At 36.7% G+C, this 23,598-nt stretch overlaps 3 protein-coding genes across 3 annotated transcripts; 2 read left to right on the top strand and 1 right to left on the bottom strand.

Annotated features, from left to right (window-relative positions):
* The first annotated feature begins 8,860 nt into the window (after nt 1-8,860).
* Nucleotides 8,861-10,173, top strand: LOC143628555 (uncharacterized). The gene has a single exon (XM_077098113.1). The coding sequence runs from the start codon at nt 8,888-8,890 to the stop codon at nt 9,794-9,796; it is 909 nt and encodes a 302-aa protein (XP_076954228.1). The 5' UTR covers nt 8,861-8,887; the 3' UTR covers nt 9,797-10,173.
* A 1,202-nt stretch (nt 10,174-11,375) lies between these two features.
* Nucleotides 11,376-12,020, bottom strand: LOC143628586 (uncharacterized). Its single transcript, XM_077098138.1, has one exon. The coding sequence runs from the start codon at nt 12,018-12,020 to the stop codon at nt 11,376-11,378; it is 645 nt and encodes a 214-aa protein (XP_076954253.1).
* A 5,493-nt stretch (nt 12,021-17,513) lies between these two features.
* Nucleotides 17,514-19,981, top strand: LOC143628554 (beta-glucuronosyltransferase GlcAT14B-like). The gene is made up of 4 exons (XM_077098112.1): nt 17,514-18,132; nt 18,223-18,298; nt 18,386-18,501; nt 19,096-19,981. The coding sequence occupies exons 1-4, from the start codon at nt 17,583-17,585 to the stop codon at nt 19,608-19,610; spliced, it is 1,257 nt and encodes a 418-aa protein (XP_076954227.1). The 5' UTR covers nt 17,514-17,582; the 3' UTR covers nt 19,611-19,981.
* Nucleotides 19,982-23,598: the final 3,617 nt, after the last annotated feature.

Below are 23,598 nucleotides of genomic sequence, written 5' to 3'. Positions count from 1 at the left end.
CCAACCACCGCCGCACATCCTATCAGTAACTACAAACACCACCGCAGCCTCTCACGAGCTCCAGTGCTGTTTAAACCCCAGAATTCGTTTTTCCGGCGAACTAGGTTATCTTCTCCGGCGAGCTCTACTTTCCAGCGAACAAGGTTTTTGGTTGCTGCTGGGGTTGCGCTGCTAAGGGAGTCGTCTGCTGTTGGTTGCCGTCCATTGCTGCTGTCTTTATACCCATTGGAAGCCGCCGCCGCCGCTGCTCACAGCCGCCGCCGCTGGACCTCCATTTGGGTGCTTGATTGTGTCTCATCTCTAGTGTGTTTCGATTACTCCTCGGTGCGTCTTCCCGGTTCTTGTTAACCGAGGTATATCGAAAACACCCTATGGTTGATTATTATTTATTTTATTCGCGCTCGTACGCGTTTGTAATCGGATCCGGGTTCGGGTTTCGTTTTGGTTCGTTTTAACTCGTTATATCCGCTGCGTTTTATGACTCGTTCATATACTCGTTTATTAATAATGATTAATAACTATTGAAACGATTCTTTTAACTAAAACGGGTTCAAATATAATAACCGTTTTCGTTCCGAACCATCGTTGAAACCCAACAGTGGTATCAGAGCCGCGGTTACAACGTACGAGTCGATACCGGTTCGTTTAAAACCGGATCTACATCTTAAACTTTAAATCGTTTAAAGTTTATAGATCTAGAATTATTTTCGGGTGATTTTTGAGTTGGTCAAAGTTTTGTTTATTTTATTTGACTAAGTCAAAACGACCCGAAATTTTATTTATTGTGAATATGTAAATCCGGCTCCGACTTATGTGTTTTTTTGGTTGTGTTTGGTGTTTGAGCTTGTTTTGGCCATATGGTTGGTTCAAAAGTTGTAAAAAGGTTATTATTTAATTTTCGGTTTTCTTTTGGCCATTAAGATGGTTCAAATTTGTAATAGGACATATTAATGTTAGTTTATAAATTTGTAATTAAGAAGACGCGAAGATAACCGAGGACGAGCTCAAGGACCATTTTGGAGTTAGTGGGAGTTCGGGCAAGACGACGGGATGCACGGCGTAGTCCATCCTTGTGGTTGTTTGTGTTGTGACCCCTTGACCCGATCGGTCTCCCTAATTGGCTCTAGCGAGACCGATCAACTTTTGGCCATAAAGGATTTACATATTTTTGTTATTTGCTATTTGTGGTTGCTTGGTTTGATTATAATAGGATTATAATATCACCAACCTAATACCAAATAAATTGGAAAATAAATATTTTATTAACCGATTTTGTTTTGCAAATTAAAAGCGTTTTGATTTCCAAAACTAATAAGTTATTATAACTTAAAATTGGTTAGTCGTATCGCTACAAACTTAGTTTTAATAGATTATTTAAAACTAAGTGTCCTGAGAGATGAAAGGGTTCATCTATGCGTCGCAGTAATAAATACAGTAAAATTTGACTTTTACTCTATTTGGTAATTTTAAAATTAATCCCAATTTAAAAACCAATAGTTTATGCCAATCCTACTACAAGTCACACTTGAGGCATACTGCGAAATTTCAATTGTTTGGAGCTACAACACCGCACTTGTTTTCTAGCCTATCCCTTCAAGGTGAAAGCGTTTCGTTGACACATCCGGCGCTTTCACAAGTCACGGTACTAGGACAACTATTACTTTACTCTCCTGTTACGTGCTAAAGCTGTCTGGAGACTTAAAGTGGGCAAAGATGAGGCTAAACGTATCTATACAGACAATCGTTGTCTTTATAGGCCTCATAACCGAGAGTTGTGCTCTATTCACAATTGACAATCGTTGTCGGTCTGTCTAACCACTTATTAATGTTATGTGCTACAGCTGCCTTTAATAACTGGAAGCCAGATTCTCATACTCCCAATTAATTAATGTTATTGGGTCATTAATAATAGGACCACAACGTCGAAAATACTAATTAAATTTACTTTTGCTTAATTAATCAGATGTCGTCAAACGAAATTTCACCCTACGCCCTTAAGACTATCCTCGAGAAGGATAAACTGAACGATACCAACTTCATTGAATGGCACCGTAACTTAAGACTTGTTCTAACCATGGCAAAGCGCCTGTATGTTCTCGATGGACCTGTTCCAAACGAGCCTGAAAACAACACAGCCGCTGCACGAAAGGTTCTTGACAAGCATAAGGATGACTCGGCTGAGGTCTCCTGTATTATGCTAGCCACCATGACTTCTGAGCTCGCTAAAGGCTTGGAAGACTTTGGTGCCTATGAGATGCTTGAGCAACTCAAGGGCATGTTCCAGAAACAAGCCCGTCAAGAACGTTTCGACACCATGAAACAACTCATCAGTTGTAAGATGGCAGAGGGGTCTCCCGTCAGTGCTCATGTTCTTAAGATGAAGGGGCACATCGATCAGCTCAAGAAACTTGATTATCCCATGCCCGATGAGATGGCATCGGATTTCATCCTCAACTCTCTCCCTAACTCATACGACCAGTTCGTGATGAATTTCAATATGAATGGTTGGGTGAAGACAGTGCCGGAGCTTCATAACATGCTCAAGACGGCTGAGATGAACATTCCTTCTAGGACCAATCAAGTTCTGATGATTCGATCTGCTGGTGTCAAGAAGCCAAAACCAAAGAATCGGGGTTTTAAGGGAAAAGGCAAGAAGAAAGTTACTGTTGCTGCCCATGTTGCCACCAACACTAACAAGGTGGTTGCAAAGAAAAAGCCGCCGCCCTTTGAGGAGCGCAAGTGCTTCAAATGCAACCAAATGGGGCACTGGATGAGAAACTGCCCCGAGCACCTTGCTGAGATCAGAAAGAAGAGAGCCAATGGTGAAGGCTCTTCTGGAGGTATTTCCATATACGTTATTAAACTTTTCACTGTCTCTAGCAACAAATGGGTATTTGATACCGGATGTGGTTACCACATCGTTAATGTCTTGCAGGAGCCTGAGAAGTGGAGGAAACTGAATAAAGGCAGCATGGAACTCATTGTTGGAGATGGGAAGAGAGTACCAGTTCTGGCAACTGGAGTATTTCATTTTACTTGTCCATCTGGCCTAGTTTTTCCTTTAAATAATTGTTTGTATGCTCCTGGCTTGACCAGAAACATCATTTCAGTTTCGTTGTTATTTGAACAAGGATTTAAGTATGTTCTTAATGGCATGGCTATTTCTGCTTACTTAAATGATATCTTTTATTTTGAGGCTAAACCTCGAAATGGTATTTATGAGATTGATGTTCAACCTGACAATAACGTATATCATCTTTCAAAACGTATCAAGACTAGTGTCAATGATACTTTTCTATGGCATTGCCGACTTAGCCACATAAGCAAGGCAAGAGTTAAAAGACTCCAATCCGAAGGTATTCTTGAATACACAGGACCGGACTCTTTTAACACTTGTGAATCTTGCTTAGCTGGCAAACTCGCCAAAGACTCCTTCACTAATAAAAGTGAACAAGCAAGTGATCTATTAGGACTCATACATACTGATGTATGTGGACCTTTTAGAACCATGACTAGAAACCATGAAAGATACTTCGTTTCTTTTATCAACGATTATAGTCGATACGCTTATGTGTATCTTATGAAACACAAGCACGAAACTTTTGAAAAGTTCAAAGAGTTTCAAAGCGAAGTGGAAAAACAACTTGACAAAACCATTAAGATACTTCGATCAGATCGAGGTGGAGAGTATCTCAGCACAGAGTTCATCACTCATCTAAAAGAGCATGGAATTGTTTCACAGCTCACTCAACCTGGCACACCCCAACTTAATGGCGTGAGCGAGAGAAGAAATCGAACTTTGCTAAACATGGTTCGATCGATGATGTGTAGAACCAACTTGCCTCACTCCTTTTGGGGTTACGCCCTTATGACCGCCGCCCGCATTGTCAATCTAGCTCCAACTAAGAAGATAGACAAAACACCATATGAGATATGGCATAAGGGAAAGAAACCCAAATTGTCTTATCTTAGAGTATGGGGATGTGATGCTTATATCACAAGTGAGTCTGATGACAAACTTGATCCCCGCGGCGAAAAGGTTGTTTTCGTTGGATACTATTACAAAAGCGGTTATTAGTTCTTTCATCCTGATACAAATACGATTTCTGTCAGGAGGAAAGGCTACTTCCTTGAAAAAGAATTTCTTAGTCAAGGAACTAGAAGTGACATTGTTGATCTTGAAGAAATTCAAGATCCACAATCAACCGCTGAGAAAGTTGGAGAGTCTGATCAACAAGTTGTTGTTGCTGATACATCAGACGTGAACACAAGCGTTCGCAGAAGTAGTAGGACTCCCGTACCAAATTCTAGATACTTATGTCATCTAAATGGTCCCGAAGTCTTATTAGTAGCCGAATCTGGGGATGAGCCTACTAACTACAAGTCTGCTATCTTGGATCCGTAATCCAAGAAATGGCAAGATGCCATGAACGCTGAGATGCAATCTATGCATGATAACCAAGTTCCAAACTTGGTTGAGCTACCCTCCGATAGTCGGGCAGTAGGGAGCAAACGGATTTTCAAGAGAAAAACCGACATGCATGGAAATGTGCAAACCTATAAGGCACGGCTAGTCGCGAAAGGTTTTACTCAAACTCAAGGTGTTGACTATGATGAAACCTTTTCGCCCGTTGCTATGACTAAGTCAATTAGTATATTGCTTGCCATTGCTGCATACTATGATTATGAGATATGGCAAATGGATGTCAAAACCGCTTTCCTTAATGGACATCTTTCTGAAGATGTCTATATGGTTCAGCCTGAAGGTTTTGTCGATCCAAAATATCCTAATAAGGTTTGCAAATTGAACAAGTCCATTTATGGACTTAAGCAGGCATCTCGAAGCTGGAATCTTCACTTTGACGAGAAAATCAAAGAGTTTGGTTTTGTCAAAAACGAAGATGAACCTTGTGTTTACAGAAAGGCTAGTGGGAGCACTATATCATTCCTCATCTTGTATGTGGATGATATACTGATCATTGGAAACGACATTCCTATGCTTAAACAAGTTAAGCAATGGTTGGAATCTTGTTTTGCAATGAAAGATCTTGGAGAAGACGCTTATATTCTGGGAATAAAGATCTATAGAGATAGTCTAAGCGGATTCTAGGGCTTAGTCAAAGTACTTACATAGACAAAGTGATGGCACGCTTCTCAATGGAAAACTCCAAGAAAGGAGTTGTTCCAATGACTAAGGGAACCGTGTTGAGCAAATCGCAATCTCCGGCAACGTACATTGAATCTATACGTATGCAAGCAATTCCATATGCTTCTGCGGTTGGCTCTATCATGTATGTTATGTTGTGTACTAGACCTGACGTGTTGTATGCCTTGAGCATGACCAGCCGTCTTCAACAGAGTCCTGGCATTGCCCATTGGACTGCTGTGAAGAACATTCTAAGGTACTTCAATAGGACCAAAGACATGTTCTTGGTGTTTGGGGGAGTGGAAGAGGAGCTCACTGTAAAGTGTTACACTGATGCTAGCTTCTAGACTGACCGAGATATTCTCGCTCACAGTCGGGTTTCGTCTTCACTCTCAATGGAGGAGCTATTTATTGGAAGAGCTCCAAGCAGAGTGTCGTGGCGGATTCTACCACCGAATCCGAATATATAGCCGCATCTGAGGCTGCTAAGGAGGCTGCTTGGATGAAGAAGTTCATCACCGACCTCGATGTGGTTCCGAGTATTCACAAACCAATCGAGATATTCTGTGATAACACAGGTGCTATTGCTCAAGCCAAAGAGCCAAGGTCTCATCCCAGAACCAAGCACATTCCAAGGAAGTTCCATCTTATTCGGGAAATATTGGAACGAGGTGACATCGTGATAAGCAAAGTAGACACAGATCAAAATCTAGCCGACCCGTTCACTAAGCCAATGACTCAGGACAAACATGATCAGCATAGAGATGCTATCGGGCTTAGACTTGCTAGTGATTTATTTTGATTTAGTATTTGGATGTATGAACGTTTTATTAGTTGTACTTTTCTGTTCACTTTTGATTTAATGGTTAAACGCAAACGTTGAATGATACAACTGTGTTCATTTTAATACGTTTAATCCATGAATATTGTATTCTAAATTATCCGTAGTCGGTCAGACTCGTGGGAGCGATTCTGAATTAAGACTATTCTGACTTTGGACTCAAGTAGTTGACTTCCAAACTCACAGACCTCATTATGAATGACGTTGGATGTAACTCGCATCAAATCATCTTCATAGATCTTAATCATAAGATGTTTTGATAATAGTATGCTCATTTAGTATCCTTAGACCTGAGATACATATTAGAACTTTCGTTTACCGAGGAATATTCTTTGATCATGTCAACCGCTGTTGCGTAACTGCCAGCCATAAAGGCATTGGTTGGGAATGTTCTGGAGTTCAGTGGGAGTTGTATGTAGTCAAGATGGGATTCTGTACTCTTACATTTAAATGTAACAGTTAGACATATTGGCGCCCTCGTTGATGCAAACTGGTAAAGTGTGAGGCCTCACCCAAACTAACTGTGTGTTTGATTGGACCACTTTGACTCTATATCGAGAATTACAATAATTGAACACCATATGAGAATGATATGATCCATGTCTCATAGTTCATTTAATGTCTTATACAGAAAGGATAGATGACAACGATTACTATAAATTCATTGTCTTGCAATATGGTATTCCAGGATACTTTGGTTATGGATTTAAAATGTCATATTCGGTTGGGGACAGCTATGTGTAGCTAGAACGCCTCTGACTGTCAGCGTTGTGATACTTGACCCAAATACGTCCAAGTGGGAGACTGTTGGATTTTATGGACGTTTCGGGTCAAGTCAACGTGACCGACCCGAACGTGACCCGGATAGAGTTACACCGGGGGTAACGAGATAAAGGCCTACTTAAAGGTTAATTAGGCCCGACACATAAAATAATTATATGGACAGGGTTATGGACTAGGCTTTGTTTGATTGGGCTCAAGCCCAAGATGGTTAATTGTTAAACCCTAAGTTAATTATCTATAAATACATACTCTTTATCTATTTATGGAAACCAATCTAAAATATCACAAACCCTAGCTGCCCACTTAGTTCTAGCGCCGAAATCCGGCCACCCGTTTTTTCGGCGAGCCATTCCGGCCGCCGTGGACATCACCCAGCCACCGCCGCACATCCTATCAGTAACTACAAACACCACCGCAGCCTCTCACGAGCTCCAGTGCTGTTTAAACCCCAGATTCGTTTTTCCGGCGAACTGGGTTATCTTCTCTGGCGAGCTCTACTTTCTGGCGAATAAGGTTTTTGGTTGCTGCTGGGGTTGCGCTGCTAAGGGAGTCGTTTGCTGTTGGTTGCCGTCTATTGCTGCTGTCTTTATACCCATTGGAAGCCGCCACCGCCACCGCTGGACCTCCATTTGGGTGCTTGATTGTGTCTCATCTCTAGTGTGTTCCGATTACTCCTCGGTGTGTCTTCCCGGTTCTTGTTAACCGAGGTATATCGTAAACACCCTATGGTTGATTATTATTTATTTTATTTGTGCTCGTACGCGTTTGTAATCGGATCCGGGTTCGGGTTTCGTTTTGGTTCGTTTTAACTCGTTATATCCGCTACGTTTTATGACTCGTTCATATACTCGTTTATTAATAATGATTAATAACTATTGAAACGATTCTTTTAACTAAAACGGGTTCAAATATAATAACCGTTTTCGTTCCGAACCACCGTTAAAAGCCAACAGAAACAACCAGACAAACCTTAGTTATTGGTCAAGAATTGAACAACACTACAGTGCTTCAGGACCACAAGTTCAAAGAGGTGCTGCTTGCTTGAGAAGTCACTATAGACCGAGGCTTAGTAGATTCAATGAGTTTTATCTACAAATTAAATCTCAATACTAAAGTGGTTGGTCAGAGGAAGACTATATACACCAAGCTAGGACAAATTTTATTCAAGATCCTACCAATAAAAAAAAACAACCCTTCACACATGAACATGTGTAGTGGATTGTTAAAGATACTCCAAAGTATAATGGGGTTACACAAGTGCCTCTCAATCAAGCATCCAAAAGAACAAAAACTAGCAGCACAGGAGAGTACACTAGTTCTGCCTCGGATGCCAACTTTAGCAATACTCCTGAATTCAGAATTTCACTTAATAGCGAGATCGATGATATTTCAGAAGAACAAGTTCCACCCCCTCGTCCAATGGGGAGGGACAGGGCCAAATTAAAGGCCAGACAAAAGGGTAAGGCCACGAGTTCATGTGATTACGAAGCAATGAAGTTAAGCATTGTTGAAGAAATAGTAGAGACTAATCGGGAAAAGAAGAAGGTGATTGAGCAGTTTGATAATAAAATCGAGAAATTCTATGAGTTAGGAACAAAAAAAATTGGAGATGAAACTCAAAAAGATGGAGATTGAACAAAACAAGGTCATGGATGAAGAAAAGAAATTACTTTTCACAGACACAAGCTTCATGGATCAATACCAACGAGCTGAACACGAAGCAATGTGTGTTGAGATCAGGAAAAAGTACAACATGTCTCAGCGCAACTAGTTATTAATTCTTGGTTTAAATTTCTAGTATTGTTTCGTTCTTATCTTAACAGCTAGTTTTCCCGTTTTGTCCTTATCTTAACGGCTAGTTTTCATGTTTCGTCCTTATCTTAACGGCTAGTTTTCATATATCGTCTTTATCTTAACGGCTAGTTTTCATGTATTGTCTTTATCTTAACGGCTAGTTTTTCCTATATATCTATAAATAACACTACTATACTCAATAAAATTTACACCCTTCATTCTCATTCTACATTTTAACTACTACTACTACTCCTTCTACCGCCGCCGCCGCTACTACCACTACTATCACCACCACCACTACTATCACCACCACCACCACCACAATGAGCTCTAGTGACCAACAATTGCCAATAAGCATTCCACAAATGCTTAGAGAACAATTTGAAGAACTTATTTCCAATGATGTCAAAGAACTCGCCTTGAAATTATTTGAGCTTGACACAGTTGAAGAGCAAAGTTCTTATAAACAAAGGAAGAAACGTAAAGAAATTGATAGAGGTAGGGTTGAGGGTGATGCCCGTCTTTGGAATGACTATTTTGCTCCATTACCTGTGTATGATGAGAGTTTCTTTAGACGAAGGTTCAGGATGAGTAGAAGGCTTTTCGATCGCATTCTCGAAGATATTTCAGAAGAAGGTAAATCTGAACATTATAAATATTTTACACAAAGATATGATGCTACCGGTAGAAAAGGTCTATCACCTATACAAAAAGTCACCAGTGCCCTTCGTCAGTTGGCATATGGCACTGCAGCTGACCAATGTGATGAATACATACGCCTTGGTGAAAGCACTGCTCTACAATGTCTACATAAGTTCTGTAGGTCTGTTGTTGAGATTTATGCTTCAAAGTATCTTAGAAGACCTAACCAAGATGACATTCATCGGCTACTAGCGGGACATTTAGCTGTGCACGGGTTTCCCGGAATGCTTGGAAGCTTGGATTGTATGCATTGGAGTTGGAGGAACTGCCCAACTGCATGGAGAGGTCAATATACTCGTGGTTATCACGGGCATCCAACCATTATGTTAGAGGCTGTTGCATCATACGACCTTTGGATTTGGCATGCATTCTTTGGAGTTGCAGGTGCAAACAATTATATCAATGTCCTCAATCAGTCCCCACTATTTAATCAAATATTAGAAGGGACTGCACCAGAGTGTAACTTCATAGTCAATGGGAATGTGTATACGAAAGGTTATTATCTTGCCGATGGTATTTATCCAGAATGAGTGACACTAGTAAAGAGTTTCACATATCCACCGGAAAATAACCTGAAAATGAAGTTGTTTAAGAAACGCCAAGAGTCTGCAAGGAAAGATGTTGAAAGAGCATTTGGTGTCCTTCAAGCTAGGTGGGGAATTATACGTGGCCCGTCAAGAACTTCTTCCATCCCGTTATTGGGTGATATAATGCATGCATGTGTTATACTACATAATATGATAATAGAGGATGAAGGTCGTGCAATAATTAACTGGGAAAGCAACGAGAATGATCCTGAACCAATTATATACAACCAAGGAGCACCACCCCAACTTCAAACACGTATACAGAGGTCTCATAGTTTACGTAACCAAGAGGCTCACCAAGCAATACGTAACGATCTAGTGGAGCATATTTGGGCGAATAGCCATTAGTTATATTTTCGTTGACTTCATATTGTATTTTTTTATTTAATTGTATTCTTGGTATTTTTATTTAATTTTAATTCAATTTTATTTGTATTTATTTTAATTTTATAAAATTAGTTGTTAAATAAATTTCATATAAAGAATAAAATAAAAAATATAAAGTTTATTGATGTGGAAATTATGAGGTTGTTTGTTGGAAGAATGCATATGCTATTGTTGTAGGTAAAAAGTGTTTGTGGAAAGAATGAATGAAAAGCTGATGTGACATGTTGACTAGGCTGTTTGTGAAAAGAATTGCCTTGTACTGTTGCGGACAGTCTTAGTACCAAAGTTCCACACGGGTGGTCCGTGGTCACGTGATTGGCCTTAAGAAGCTTTGGGCCGAAATGTCTCTAAAGCCCATCAAGTAACCTTCACAGTTGAGGACTTTGAGGAGTTGAGGTTGGTAAACTTCACATGACCAATTAAACGAGTGAACATTCACGTTAAGATCAAAGAATCTCACTAATCAGATTGTTTACATAATTGAGATTATTGAATTTTGCTAGGATACATATGTTCTACACACAAATGATACTACTATATATATGTGAGCAAAATTAAAATGTGTTTGAATATAATCTGAACGTAAACAATAGGTGAGCAAAATCACAATATGTTTGAATATAATCTGAACATAAACAATTCGATCGGTCAACGTTACGTACTATTATTATTTAGTTTCGTTTCGTTTACTGAAAGATAAACGAGAGTTATATAAATGCCAAATAATGACATATTTTTTAGGGAAATAATAATGATTGACATTGCACGTATCACATGTAAATTAATGTATTTGTGCTAACTGCTAAATGGAGTATCACCAACATGACTTCACCGATGAATTGGATCATCAATCACACTCGTACATATATTTTGTAATGTGCAAACTAGTTAACTAGAAGATCACCTTCACTTCTAATTAACAAATGAAACTTATAAACCTTAATATCGTTATCTAAGATTTTGTTCCTTTTTCCAAATTTATAAAACTAAAAACCAAATTCATATACACATTAAAATCATGTATAAAATATAGTTGAATTACCTCTTTACACATAATCGTTATTTTCCTACAACGTCAATAATCATCTCTTCGTTCTTAGTCTTCTACCCAACCCTCGGTTCGTCACCGCAACGCTTACGGCTTCTTGATCATACCTTTTGCAGACCCCTTGATCTTCTTCTTCCCCTTATTCATTTCCGACACGAATGTTTTCGCATAAAGCGTCATTCTCGACGTAAATGAATCCGACTGCGTCCACTCAACCGATGGCGTTTCAACCAACTCAACTTGCCACGAAATCCGCTTATTCATCGGGCCTTCTTTCCTAGGAAGATCATGCGTAACCATGTTCCCTAAAGGCGGCGGACCCTTGTTCGATTGCAAGTAGTTCCCATAATGCGTCTTTAACCTAACCTCCGAACTTACCTCGGTCACCAACGGTAGCCATTGCAATGCAGAATTCCATTTGCCCGTGATCGTAGAATCGTCAACGGTCGTTGTCGAGACGACAGGGTTCGGGTTCCCTAGCCGGGTTTGGGTTACTTTTAAATACCAAGCTCGCATACCGGGGATTGATGGCTTGTTTGACGCGGTTAGGTAATTTCCATAACAACTTTTTAAGGAAATACAATCCTCGTCAACGATCTCGACGGTCCAATAAGAGTTTCTTGTTGAACCGTCTCGAGATTGGGAAACTGAATCTTCGTCTATTTCTGCAAAAAGGTATTTGTCACGATAGCTTTTGAGGCGGACCGTTGATCGGTTGGGAAATAGTTCCATTTCGACCTCTGGAGGTCGAAGGGTGGAGCTAAATAGATTGAATTATTGAAATCGAGAAAGATGATTGAATGGGATTTGGGTTCGAGTTAGGGGTGTAAATACGTCCGATTTTCACGTAGAATCCATGCAAAGGATGTTGGACTCAATTGTGATTATGATTTGGGAGATTTGTTTTCTTGTGTCCTATATTTAGGAAGATAAATGTTGGATGGAAATACATTGTTTGTTGTGTTACATTTTAAAACTTTATTTTTTTTGTTGCCCCTTGATATAAACTCACTTCTATGATTTATCATCTTTTTAACATTTGGAGTCTTATCTTCCTAGGTCTATAAATTTCATTTCTTCTTAATTAATCCGAATCTTTATCCTAATTAATCTTATAAATATAAAGCTAATACACCAATTTTACAAAACTATATTGCAAGCCAATACACCAATTTTAGCATACAAGTTCAAGATCATTGAAGTACAAATCCCTTTATGAGCTTTTCTTATTCCCGACATGTTTATTACCACCTCATTGATACATATGCAAGACTTTTGCACGATATAGTAATCTATCAAATTTTGTAGTATTAAAACACTCCAATCTCACACACTTCTTTAAGGCATTTAATCATAGTTTATCTTTTACATCATCAAAAGCCCAACTTCGATCATTAACTAGAATCCAATAATCTCTATGCATAACATGTCAATAAAATATAGTTAATTTAGAAACACCATGATTAAGCCACTCATTTAAGTTTTCACCTATAACCAATTTGATACTTCAAAGCTACACAACATGCATCAACATATACATACATACATATATCATTTTTTAAGTTTATGAATTTTGAACAAACAATAACTCATATAATACATCATCTTTTAACACAGACGAACAAAAACCCTGTGTTAGGTGAAACACTCATTAACATGGGTTTTTGGCTAGAAACGACCTTACAAGTAATTCTTTGTTACGAATGATGATCATAAAGCTTCCATTCATTTGATTAGACACCTTCAGTTTGATGAATTTTATCTTCTTCATTAATTCCCCAGCGCTCCCGTCGTTTTTCAGGATTACGCACACACATTTTTAATTTTGACCATCAATGATGATAAAAGCACGTTATAGTTTACTAAATCAGCCACCATACTTATAAATTTTGTCCCTTTAATTACATAAACTTAACCCGTCAATAACTTTATGAAGGTAAGACAATTTATACATGCATGTGTGTGTATATATATATAGGGGATGGTTCAGGAGAGAAATGATTTTATTGCGAGAAGTGCGAGAAGTAAATCATAACCATTGATTAAGTTTAATCTATGGCCTACATTTAACATGGCAATATTGTAATTATATGCTTTCTACTTTTTATTTATTTTAATACAAAAGGGTATTTTAGTATTTAAATTTATAGAAACCAGGTTTGAAACGTGATAAAATCTCAAATTTTTAGGCATCATGATCTCTCAATATCAAACATTCCAATATTAAAATAATCTATTCGTCGATCATTTTGGATCCAATTAATCAAGTAAATGCTTTTGACCACTCTAAATATGAATTGTTTCATCAATTTGGATTGGTCCAGATCAACTCCACAAATGGTGAAAATTCATCAATTTTTATTATAATATATATTGGTTTTAGAAATCTGGATTCGATTTTAGTATTTTTCCCCAATTTAACATACACTTATACAAATTTAATTCAGTAATGATTATTAAATGGGTTAAGAAATCAAATTGCTCCATTACACATCAATTTTGGAGAATTAAATGAGTACTTATAAGGTATACATATAATTCGTGGATGCTTAGGTTATTATGCTCATGTATATAATCTTTTTATACTCATACATATTACGTTATATGTAAATATAGTTTTATTCTATGTTTAATCTGGTTATGACCATACATTTAATCTGTGTGATTGTTAAAATTTTGTGTAGGTATATGTTTATTTCTTCAAATATATATAAATTGTGTGGGTTGTTAAAAGTTTGTGTGACGGTATATGTTATTTGCAAATATATATATAAATTGTGTATGTTGTTAAAAGTTTCTGTGAAGGTATATGTTAATTTGGTTCCTCAAATATATATAAACTGTGTAGGTTGTTGAAAGTTTGTGTGAAGGTATATGTTAATTTGGCTCAAAATGTATCAATCGTGTAGGCTGTTAAAAATTTGTGTATGAGTATGTTGGTTGTGTATGAGTTTAATGGTTGTGTAGGGATATGTTTGTTGTGTAGGAATATGTTTGTTATGTAGGGACATGTTTTATTTAATCTTAGTATGTGGTGTATATGTTACGGTCTTTTAGCTACATAAAGATATGTTGACGTGATACAATTATATTTGTGTAGGTTGTTTCGGATTAAGTGCATGTGTTGTATAAACCTGTTTTGTTGTGTAGGATATATGATTGTTATCTATGTAGGTACAATTTGTTATTTATGTAGCTATTGTGTTTTACTTTATGCGGGACTCATGTTTTTGTGTAGTCCGTGGAATATCATATGTGTTATATGTAGTCATCATGTATTTTTATGTAGGATATCATGATTTTTTTTGTAAGAAAATTGTTTGTTGTTCAGGATTTCAAAACTTTTATGGTGTTTTAAAAACTAAATTCTAAAATGTTACACCGTATATTTTTACTATTTATAACTGAATTCAACAAATGTATATATGTTTGTGAACACTAATGAAAAGTTGGAAGGGATAACGACACAAAAATATATGTATAGGCTTTATTTTTGTTTATTACCATTTAATCAAAATAACAACATTGAATATGGTCTTTATTTTAATTTTATTAAATATATTTTGACATCCATGAAATAAAAAAAAACATCAAGCTTTTTCTGGAAATTGGGAAAAAAATAGTTAGGTTCATAAAAAACCTAAGCCAAGATAATAACGATGAAAAGAAAACAAATTAAAATAAAAAATATGATTTGTAACTTTCTATTATGATTATTAGTTACCAAAATAAACAAATCCACATAATTTACTACTATACCCTTATTTTTAAATAAATTGAAAACAAAAAGGAAAATCTATGATTGGTTAAAACAATTTCTCAAACTTCTTGTAATAAAATCACTTCTCTCTTGAACTTAAACCTATATATATATATATATATGTATTAATTGCCATTACAAAATTGTTATGATATTTCTCAATCATCATGTAGAATATAAATAACGGATTTTGGGGTGTTACATTAGAATATCTTTTCATTGTATCTATAGATATTTCAAATCATATATCAAATTCTGTTAAATTAGAGAGACGTTGAAAACTTACCAAATTTCAGTTTGTTATATTTTTAGATAACATCATTTCAAGAAAAAGAGTATCAAACTAACAATTAATTAGGTGGATACAAAGGCTATTAGAAGTCAAATATATAAGTTAGTACTAAACTTATCATGATTTGCATATACACAAATCACAATGATACATGAGAAAGCAACGATATGCCCAACTAGTTTTGCCTTTTCTTTAAGTTACCTTCATGAAAAAGCCTTACAACATAATTATAAATGAATTTCTCTCTTTATTATTTTGCCCATTGACAAACAAAATCAAGTGTCAAATTATGCCTAATTTATAATTTGAAAAATATCATCAATGAGTCACATCAAATAAATTATTAATGTTAATCATGCAAAGTATTATAATCCTGATAATATAATATTATAATTTAATTATATAATTAATAATTTTAGTGATAAATTGAATGTGGTTCAATGGTAGAGCACTCACTTTATCAGTGAGAGGTAGGTCTAAAATTAGGGTTTTTGTTTTTGTAAATATGCTGAGTATTGTTGATTCAGGGTATATAATTTGTGGGAGTTGCAGATGGAGGCGGCCGACGGTGGGTTGTGGGTGGAGGCGGCAGCAGATGGTGGCAGTTGTTTTTGGATATAGAGAGAGAGGGTATTTATTTATTGATGTTTTTATTTTCAGTTATTAATAAATAAATATGTAAGTTTACAAAATTACCCTTATGTGCTTTGCACATGACCTGAATTTAACTGGAAAACTTAACTGGGTTAGGGTCAAAGGACTTAATGTGATATGAATTTGAAACGAAAAACATGATTTCTGTCATTAAGTTTGCCAAAAGACGTCTATTGAAAAAACGTGCAAACATAAATGACCATTTCTGCCATTTTGTCTTATCTTTATCTTTATGTGAGGTTGTGAGTTAAAGTCTCATCTAAAATATTTTATTTTAGGTTGAGCTAGATGGTTTTCTTGGGGTTTCCTCATGGGGTAGATGGGCCTATTCAACACATTCTATTATTTGGACCGAAGAATAATCCATTTGTTGTTATTTAGGTGTTTAGGCCTCTGCTGTTTTTTAAAATAAAATCAGTTTTTTTTAACAACCAAACAAAAGTATTAATATATATGAAACAGCTGGAGGGAAGTGAGCTAAGAAGGACAAACAACAACCGATAAAAGATATGAAATTGAATTTTGGAATAGCCTACCAAACTACTCAAACCCAACCGGATACCACGAAATTACAAGCAGTTGAATTTATAGAATAGATAAGAGTGAGGAGAAGCTGTTTCCTATCTTTTGTGAGAGAAACACCATCTCTAGGTTGTAGACTTGTAGTAGTTGCCAAACTATCAAGAAAATTCATCTTTATAATAGCATTTATTTCAAAATAATATTTATATCTAATGTAGTTTTAAAAGTTCTCTTGATTCATGATTAGCATATACACAAAATTTACAAATCGAAAGTATGTGTTCTCTTCTCTCTCGTCACATTTAATTACGTGTAGAAATCTAATATGTTAAAACCAACCATATATCCAGCTGTTTTTTTATTTTTTCTTTAATTATTTTAAGTTACTTTTATAGAAGAACCTTACAACTTAATTATCCTCTCTCTTTATTCAAATGTATAAAGTTCTCTTACAAACTACCTTGAAACATCAAGTACATTAGTAATATTACTCTATAATAATAATAATAATAATTAGCTGACTTTGTCACATAAACTTCACTGTTCAATCAAATAAATTATGCGTTAATTCGTTTTCTTTTTATAAGTTAAGTTTTAATAATCTAAGCTATAACATATTCTTTAATAACGAATTCATATGTTTTAAAACAAATTCCAGTATTCAAAATGATGTTTTAAGTAGATACGAATGAAGTTACTTCTTCATAAGATTAGGACTGCGAATGATAACCAAAACTACTATTGGAAATTCAATTTGTCTTTTTAATAATTAAAAGAAAATAACGTAATTATAAAATTTGGCTAGTCATCATTATTTCAAACAAGTTGAAAATGATTTATTATTAATTTTGCTCAAACTCCATAGTTGTTTTCCTCATCCCACCCAACCACTCAAAACTCAAAATCAAAACCTCAACTCAACTCCCATCTCAACTTACCGAGTCACCGTCTTCTTCTTCTTCTTCTTCTTCTTCTTCTTCTTGTTGTTGTTCCAGTTAAATTCAAACTCAAACCCACACTCACAGCCGCCATTCATCCTCTGTAAATCAAATTAAATCAATCAATTATGAAGAAATTACGAAGTTTGTACATGCACATAAAACACCCACGACCACACACCATCAAACGCAAATGGATCTACCCATTAGCCCTCGGGTCAACCCTCTTTCTCTTTCTCCTAACCCTAACCTCACTCGACACCAACCGCATCTTCACCTCAGATTTCATCGAACACAACCTCCGACCAATCCCACTTTCCCACACTCCTCGTACTCCTAAGTTCGCCTACCTTATTTCCGGTTCCAAACACGACGCCCTTATGCTCCGCCGAACCCTGCTCGCTCTCTACCACCCGAATAACCGATACGTTGTCCATTTAGACGCCGACTCATCGCCCGAGGACCGGGCTGAGTTGAATAACTTTGTGGCTACTCATCCGCTGTTTCTCAAGTTTGGTAATGTGGTGATGATCACCAAGGCCAACCTCGTCACGTATCGTGGACCGACAATGGTGGCGAATACGCTCCATGCCGCCGCCATTTTGTTGCGAGATGGGGCAGAGTGGGACTGGTTTATTAATCTTAGTGCCTCGGATTACCCTCTTGTTACTCAAGATGGTATATTTTTATTAAATTGAGTGAATTTGCTGTTATGGTTTGTTAATTTAATTTAATACATATTGTTGATTGGTTATGTGTTTGTTGCAGATCTGATACACACATTCTCAGAGCTACCTAGGGATCTTAATTTTATTGATCATACAAGTGATATTGGATGGAAAGAGTAGGTTTTTCTGATTCAAAATTTGAAATTGTTGGATATTTTTTACTACAGTAATAATGTGGATGACTGTGTGTTGTGATTGTATAGGTTTCAGAGAGCGAAGCCGGTTATTGTTGATCCGGGATTGTATATGACTGAAAAATCGGATGTGTTTTGGATCACACAGAGAAGAAGTGTACCAACAGCCTTCAAATTGTTTACAGGTTTTTTTCTTCTTATTATTCAGTGATAGTACCTGCGATGTAGACATATAGTTAGTGCTGTAAACGAACTGAACCAAACAAAACCTTGTTCGTGATCGTTTGTTAAGCTTTTATCGGACAAATGAACGGTTCACAAACACATTAACGAACGGAATTTTGTGTTCGTGTCCGTTCTTTTAACTTTCTAAACGAACGTAAACAAACACAGACGAGCATCTATTAAAATCCTTCAATTCAAAGAAGTGTGAAAGGTCTAAGTTCCCCAATGTTTAAATGTCTGTATAATAAACTAAAAAAATATAAAAGGTTTGTATGAAGTAACATAAACAAACATGAATGAACGCAAAAAAAATACATTAACAAACATAGCGAACACGTTACTGAACGTACACGAACATAAATGAACGAGCGACTTTTGTTCATGTTCGTTCATTTAACTAATCGAACAGAATTGATTGTTGGCTTCCTGCCGAAGTCCGAACAGTCGCTGAACGTTGGGTTTGTTTACTGCCCTACGTAATAGTCGTATACGCCAAATCATCTAATATTGAATGTGAAATTGAAAAAAGTTTAAATTGTTGCATTTTATCACAGGATCTGCTTGGATGGTTTTATCTCGTTCGTTTATTGACTTTTGTATATGGGGATGGGACAATTTACCTCGAACGGTGCTTATGTACTATGCAAATTTCATATCATCACCCGAAGGCTATTTTCATACGGTCATATGTAACGCAAAAGAATTCAAAAACACAACTGTAAACAGTGATCTACACTTTATAGCATGGGACAACCCTCCAAAACAACATCCTCACCACCTTACATTACGAGACATGTCTAGAATGGTTGACAGCAACGCCCCGTTTGCAAGAAAGTTCCATCAAGACGAACCCGTGCTCGACAAGATTGATTCTGAATTACTGGGCCGAGGCCCGGATATGATTGTTCCTGGTGGGTGGTGTGTCGGGAGTCGTGAAAATGGCTCAGACCCGTGTTCGGTGGTTGGGGATGTTACACGCATTGATATTACGAGTGGGGCGAAACGGCTCGGGAAGCTTGTGAACTCGCTTTTGTCAGATGAGAGTTTTAGACCGAGGCAATGCAAGTAGATGTTGATGGGTAAGTGCGGAGAAAATGATTAATGTCAGGTGGATTTTGTAGATTGTGACAAGTGGCGGCCTGGCGGGTGCTAGACTCGATTCTGGACATACTGATGAAGAGAGGAAGGTGTTGGTGATGAGTTTTTAGTTACTTTGATGTGTTGTAGTGGCTGTGAGTAAATTCTTTTGGAACCCTGATTCATCAAATTTTATGGGTTTTTTTAAGGGTGGTGGTGATAAGGGTTGATTGTAATGAAAACAAATAATCTGATGCCATTTTAGCAGGCAAGCACAAGAACAATGATGCAAAATATATCACAGTTTCAAAACATGAGTTAGCTGATGTGCAGTGTTGAATTCATCTTAGATGAGATGACTTTTTTTTTTTGGGTGTAGACTGTAGTGTATAATTGTTTGTGATTGGTAAATGATTTCAGCTAGTCACTTTGTAAAAGTAATAATTCTTATTTCTTTTTAAATTTTATGTGCTAATTTTAGTCTAGTACAATTATGGGCTAGTATTGTGGATCCAGTTGCTAATGCTAGGCTAGATGTGTTTAAATAGCTTATGATTTAAAACTTGCTTGAAATTAACTCGTTTACAAACAAAACTTAGCTTGGCCTTGATTGGTTTACAAACCAAGTCTGCCCGGATTGGCTCGTTTGCCAACCACTCTTAGCACAAGCGGGTCTTGGCTCAGCAGCTCGTGACAACTCCGTCAGAAACAACAAATAAAAAAAACAGGATCTCCTCAAGTACCAAGTTGCACGTCGTGTCGTTTCTCGTATTTAGGGAAATATCAAACTTGATGAATGTCATTTTATTTAGAATTACTCTTTTTGTGACTTAAACCTGTGTAAGTTTGAGTATTATATAAACTATACTTAATATTTGAAGTTTTTAGTGTGTTTAATTTTCAATTTTTTTTTAAAATTTTAAAATTATATGTGAGTTTTTTTTATTTATTTTCTTCATTTTGTTGAACTTAGAATTTTGTGATATTGGTAAGACTAAGAGTGTGATATACGGTAGAGATGGGAAAGGCCGGTAGGTTTGGTATCTTGCCGTTTTTTTTGTCTTGGTCGTTCCTTGACTCATTAATACTAGTAGTAGGTTAGTCCTTAATTAGCTATCATAACTATTCTCACATAAACTAGATATATACTAAGTTATTGTTAGGTGGATGACCATAATTAGCTATGATGTATTCTTCGTTATGAATAAAAAGTTTATTATTCTGAAAAATTAAATATGATTCCGTTTTTTACGTTACAAGTTATTTCCTATATTTGTGACTAAACCAATTGAATAAGATTGAAAAGGCACATACTTTTATTACGTGACAAATTAAAACATTAATTTTAGAAGTATCGTCACGTTTTAGTTAATATAACTTTATAAGGCACTTAAGTATTCTTTAATACGTTTTGATATGACATGGATATATCCTTATAATAAGTAACTTCAAAGATTGACAAGAAGCTATATTGTTACTGACTTACCGAAGTTACCGTTAAATCTAAAGACCATAGGAACCTTAAAAGATTTTCGATTTACATGTAAATGTGCTTAACCAATGTATGGAAATCTTGAAACACTTTCCTATTTACATTTTTAACGGAAAATTACTACATTATTATTGTCCACTATGAGACTTGAACCCTCACCATTTGAGAGACACTCCACCTTATCCAACACATTGGTACCATTACGCCACAAACACTTGGTAAAAAAAGTATGTGAATGTGGTTAAGCAATGTATGGAAATCTTGAAACGTTTTTCTATTTACATTTTTAACGGAAAATTGCTACGTCATTATTGTCCACTGTGGGACTTGAATCTTCGCAATTTTAAAAAGACTTCGCCTTATTAAACACATTGATACCATTACGCCACAACACTTTTGTGAAACAAGCGCTACTTTGTCCACTATGGAAACTTTTTCTAAAGGCATGTTTGGTATACAAAATTTTAAATTCTGTGTCTAAAATTTCAGTTTGATATAGCCTGTTGATTTGATGTGCGAGATTATGCATAATTGATAGATAGCGTATGTCACACCCCCATCTAAGGCCTAGGAGTATGACCCATAAATTGGTATCGTAATTGTAAATAAATCAGAGTTACGTTTAGTTTGCGGAAGACTTATAAATTTTAAGGATCGAAATATAATATTTACATAAAAGGCGGGATTATAGAATACCCGTTTGAGTTAACAAAAGATTACTTGTTTATGTTACAAAACCACCATATATTAAGTTTTACAAAATAAAATCCGAGCCATCGGGTATATAAGCACTTCGTCACTCCAAGTGCTAAACTTGTTCACCTGCAAAATGTAAGAAAATACGTCAGCAACGAATGCTGGTGAACACGCTGACGCAAAATAACTTCTTTTACTTTATTACCCCTCGAGACTACGCCTGTCTCGGCCCAACGTGGCTTAGGAATAACAAAGTCAAATAACACATTATAAACTAGAGCCTCTACGCTACGTCACCTCAGCAAACACCGCAGCGTTTGACTTAGTTAAGTACCCGTAAATATACACAACGGTCGTACTCCCTGCAGGAGAGCGTCCTACGACTAAGGGTGGTGCGATCATGCCCATACATTGCATAGTACCACCTATGTAAGGATCCAGACATATGTATACCACAGCCTAAGGGCTAGGTTCATACCCATAGTTATAATGGTTTTAGGAACACATAGTTCCTTGTAAACAATTCATATAACAAGTTTGACTCATTTGAAAACAAGTTTAAAAGTTTGGGGGCGTATTCACCTTATCTCTTTAGGGTCGGCTTCACTCACCGTCCAAGGGTCTTTCCCTTTCTTTATCTCGAACCTATAGTTACAAGTATAAAAATTTGTTAGTCGGATACACGATCCGACTTAAGACCTTTAGTCTTATATCTCAATCCTCGATTGAACTTTTAGTTTAATTCTTATTTACTTGAAAACCTCTTGTTTAAAAATAAATTATAAACCTTTAGTTTATATGAAAACCCGACGTTTCTTCTTCTCTAAGAAACGTAATCTTTTCTTTTATTATTTAAGAATACTCTTTATTCCTTAAAAAATATTTTCATAACAAAGAATATAATCATATATACTTACACACATATATATGTATCACAATATTTAACAATCAAATTTTCATTCGTTTCTTTGTTATGTTTTCTTTTCTCTTTTATCGAGGTATCGAGTATAACCTCGACTTAAGGCCAAAGCCTTGAATATAATATTGAATTCGATATTACGCCTAATTTTAGTGGCGTACCGAAATCCTAGGGACTTGAGCAGCACTCCGACGCCGCTTTACTTCTCGATCGTCAAACGATTACACCAAACTTCAGTACTCGTCGACACGCTTACCGAGATTCATTGCCATTTCAACAACACCTTCTTGGTATGTGGGTGGAGGGTGGCACAACTTCTAAAGGAAACGTTGGTACACAAACGATGGAACGTGGCACGCTTATCGAGGCAAATCGCTTATAGGTTTTAGAGAGAGGCTAGAGAGAAGTGAGAGAGCAGATGTGGAATGTGGAAATGATCTGCCCTTAGCCGCTATTTATAGGCTTCAAATTGGTTCCCATCGCGGTAGGCGATGGGTCCCTCAGCAGACCTATCGTGTACCGCGATATAGGTCTGCGGACGCACAACGTAGACCTGCCACGTGTTGACACGTGGCAGGCGCCGCTCCACGTGGCGGCAGTGTTGCCAAGTGGTGACACGTGGCAGCACATAGTGACACGTGTGCCACGTGGCACACGTGTCATAAATTGTCAGACATCCCATCGCGGTACGTGATGGGAGTCTCTTCTGACTCATCGCATAGCGCGATGGGTCAGGAAACCAGAATTTTCATTTTTAACTCTCTAGTTTGGATTTTGGCAATTTTAATCCCTAGACTTTGGAAAGTTGATACTTTGAACTCGAAATTTTTACGGTGTTACAGCGTACCCCCGTTTAGAACCCACTTCCTCCAC

The sequence above is a fragment of the Bidens hawaiensis genome, unplaced genomic scaffold (genome assembly GCF_021521415.1).
Source record: "Bidens hawaiensis isolate Kalapana, Puna unplaced genomic scaffold, B.hawaiensis_p1.1 tig00005028_1, whole genome shotgun sequence".
Classification (NCBI taxonomy): Eukaryota; Viridiplantae; Streptophyta; class Magnoliopsida; order Asterales; family Asteraceae; genus Bidens; species Bidens hawaiensis.
Note: the sequence above shows the minus strand (reverse complement) of the source record. Positions and strands in the feature narration are given on the sequence as shown.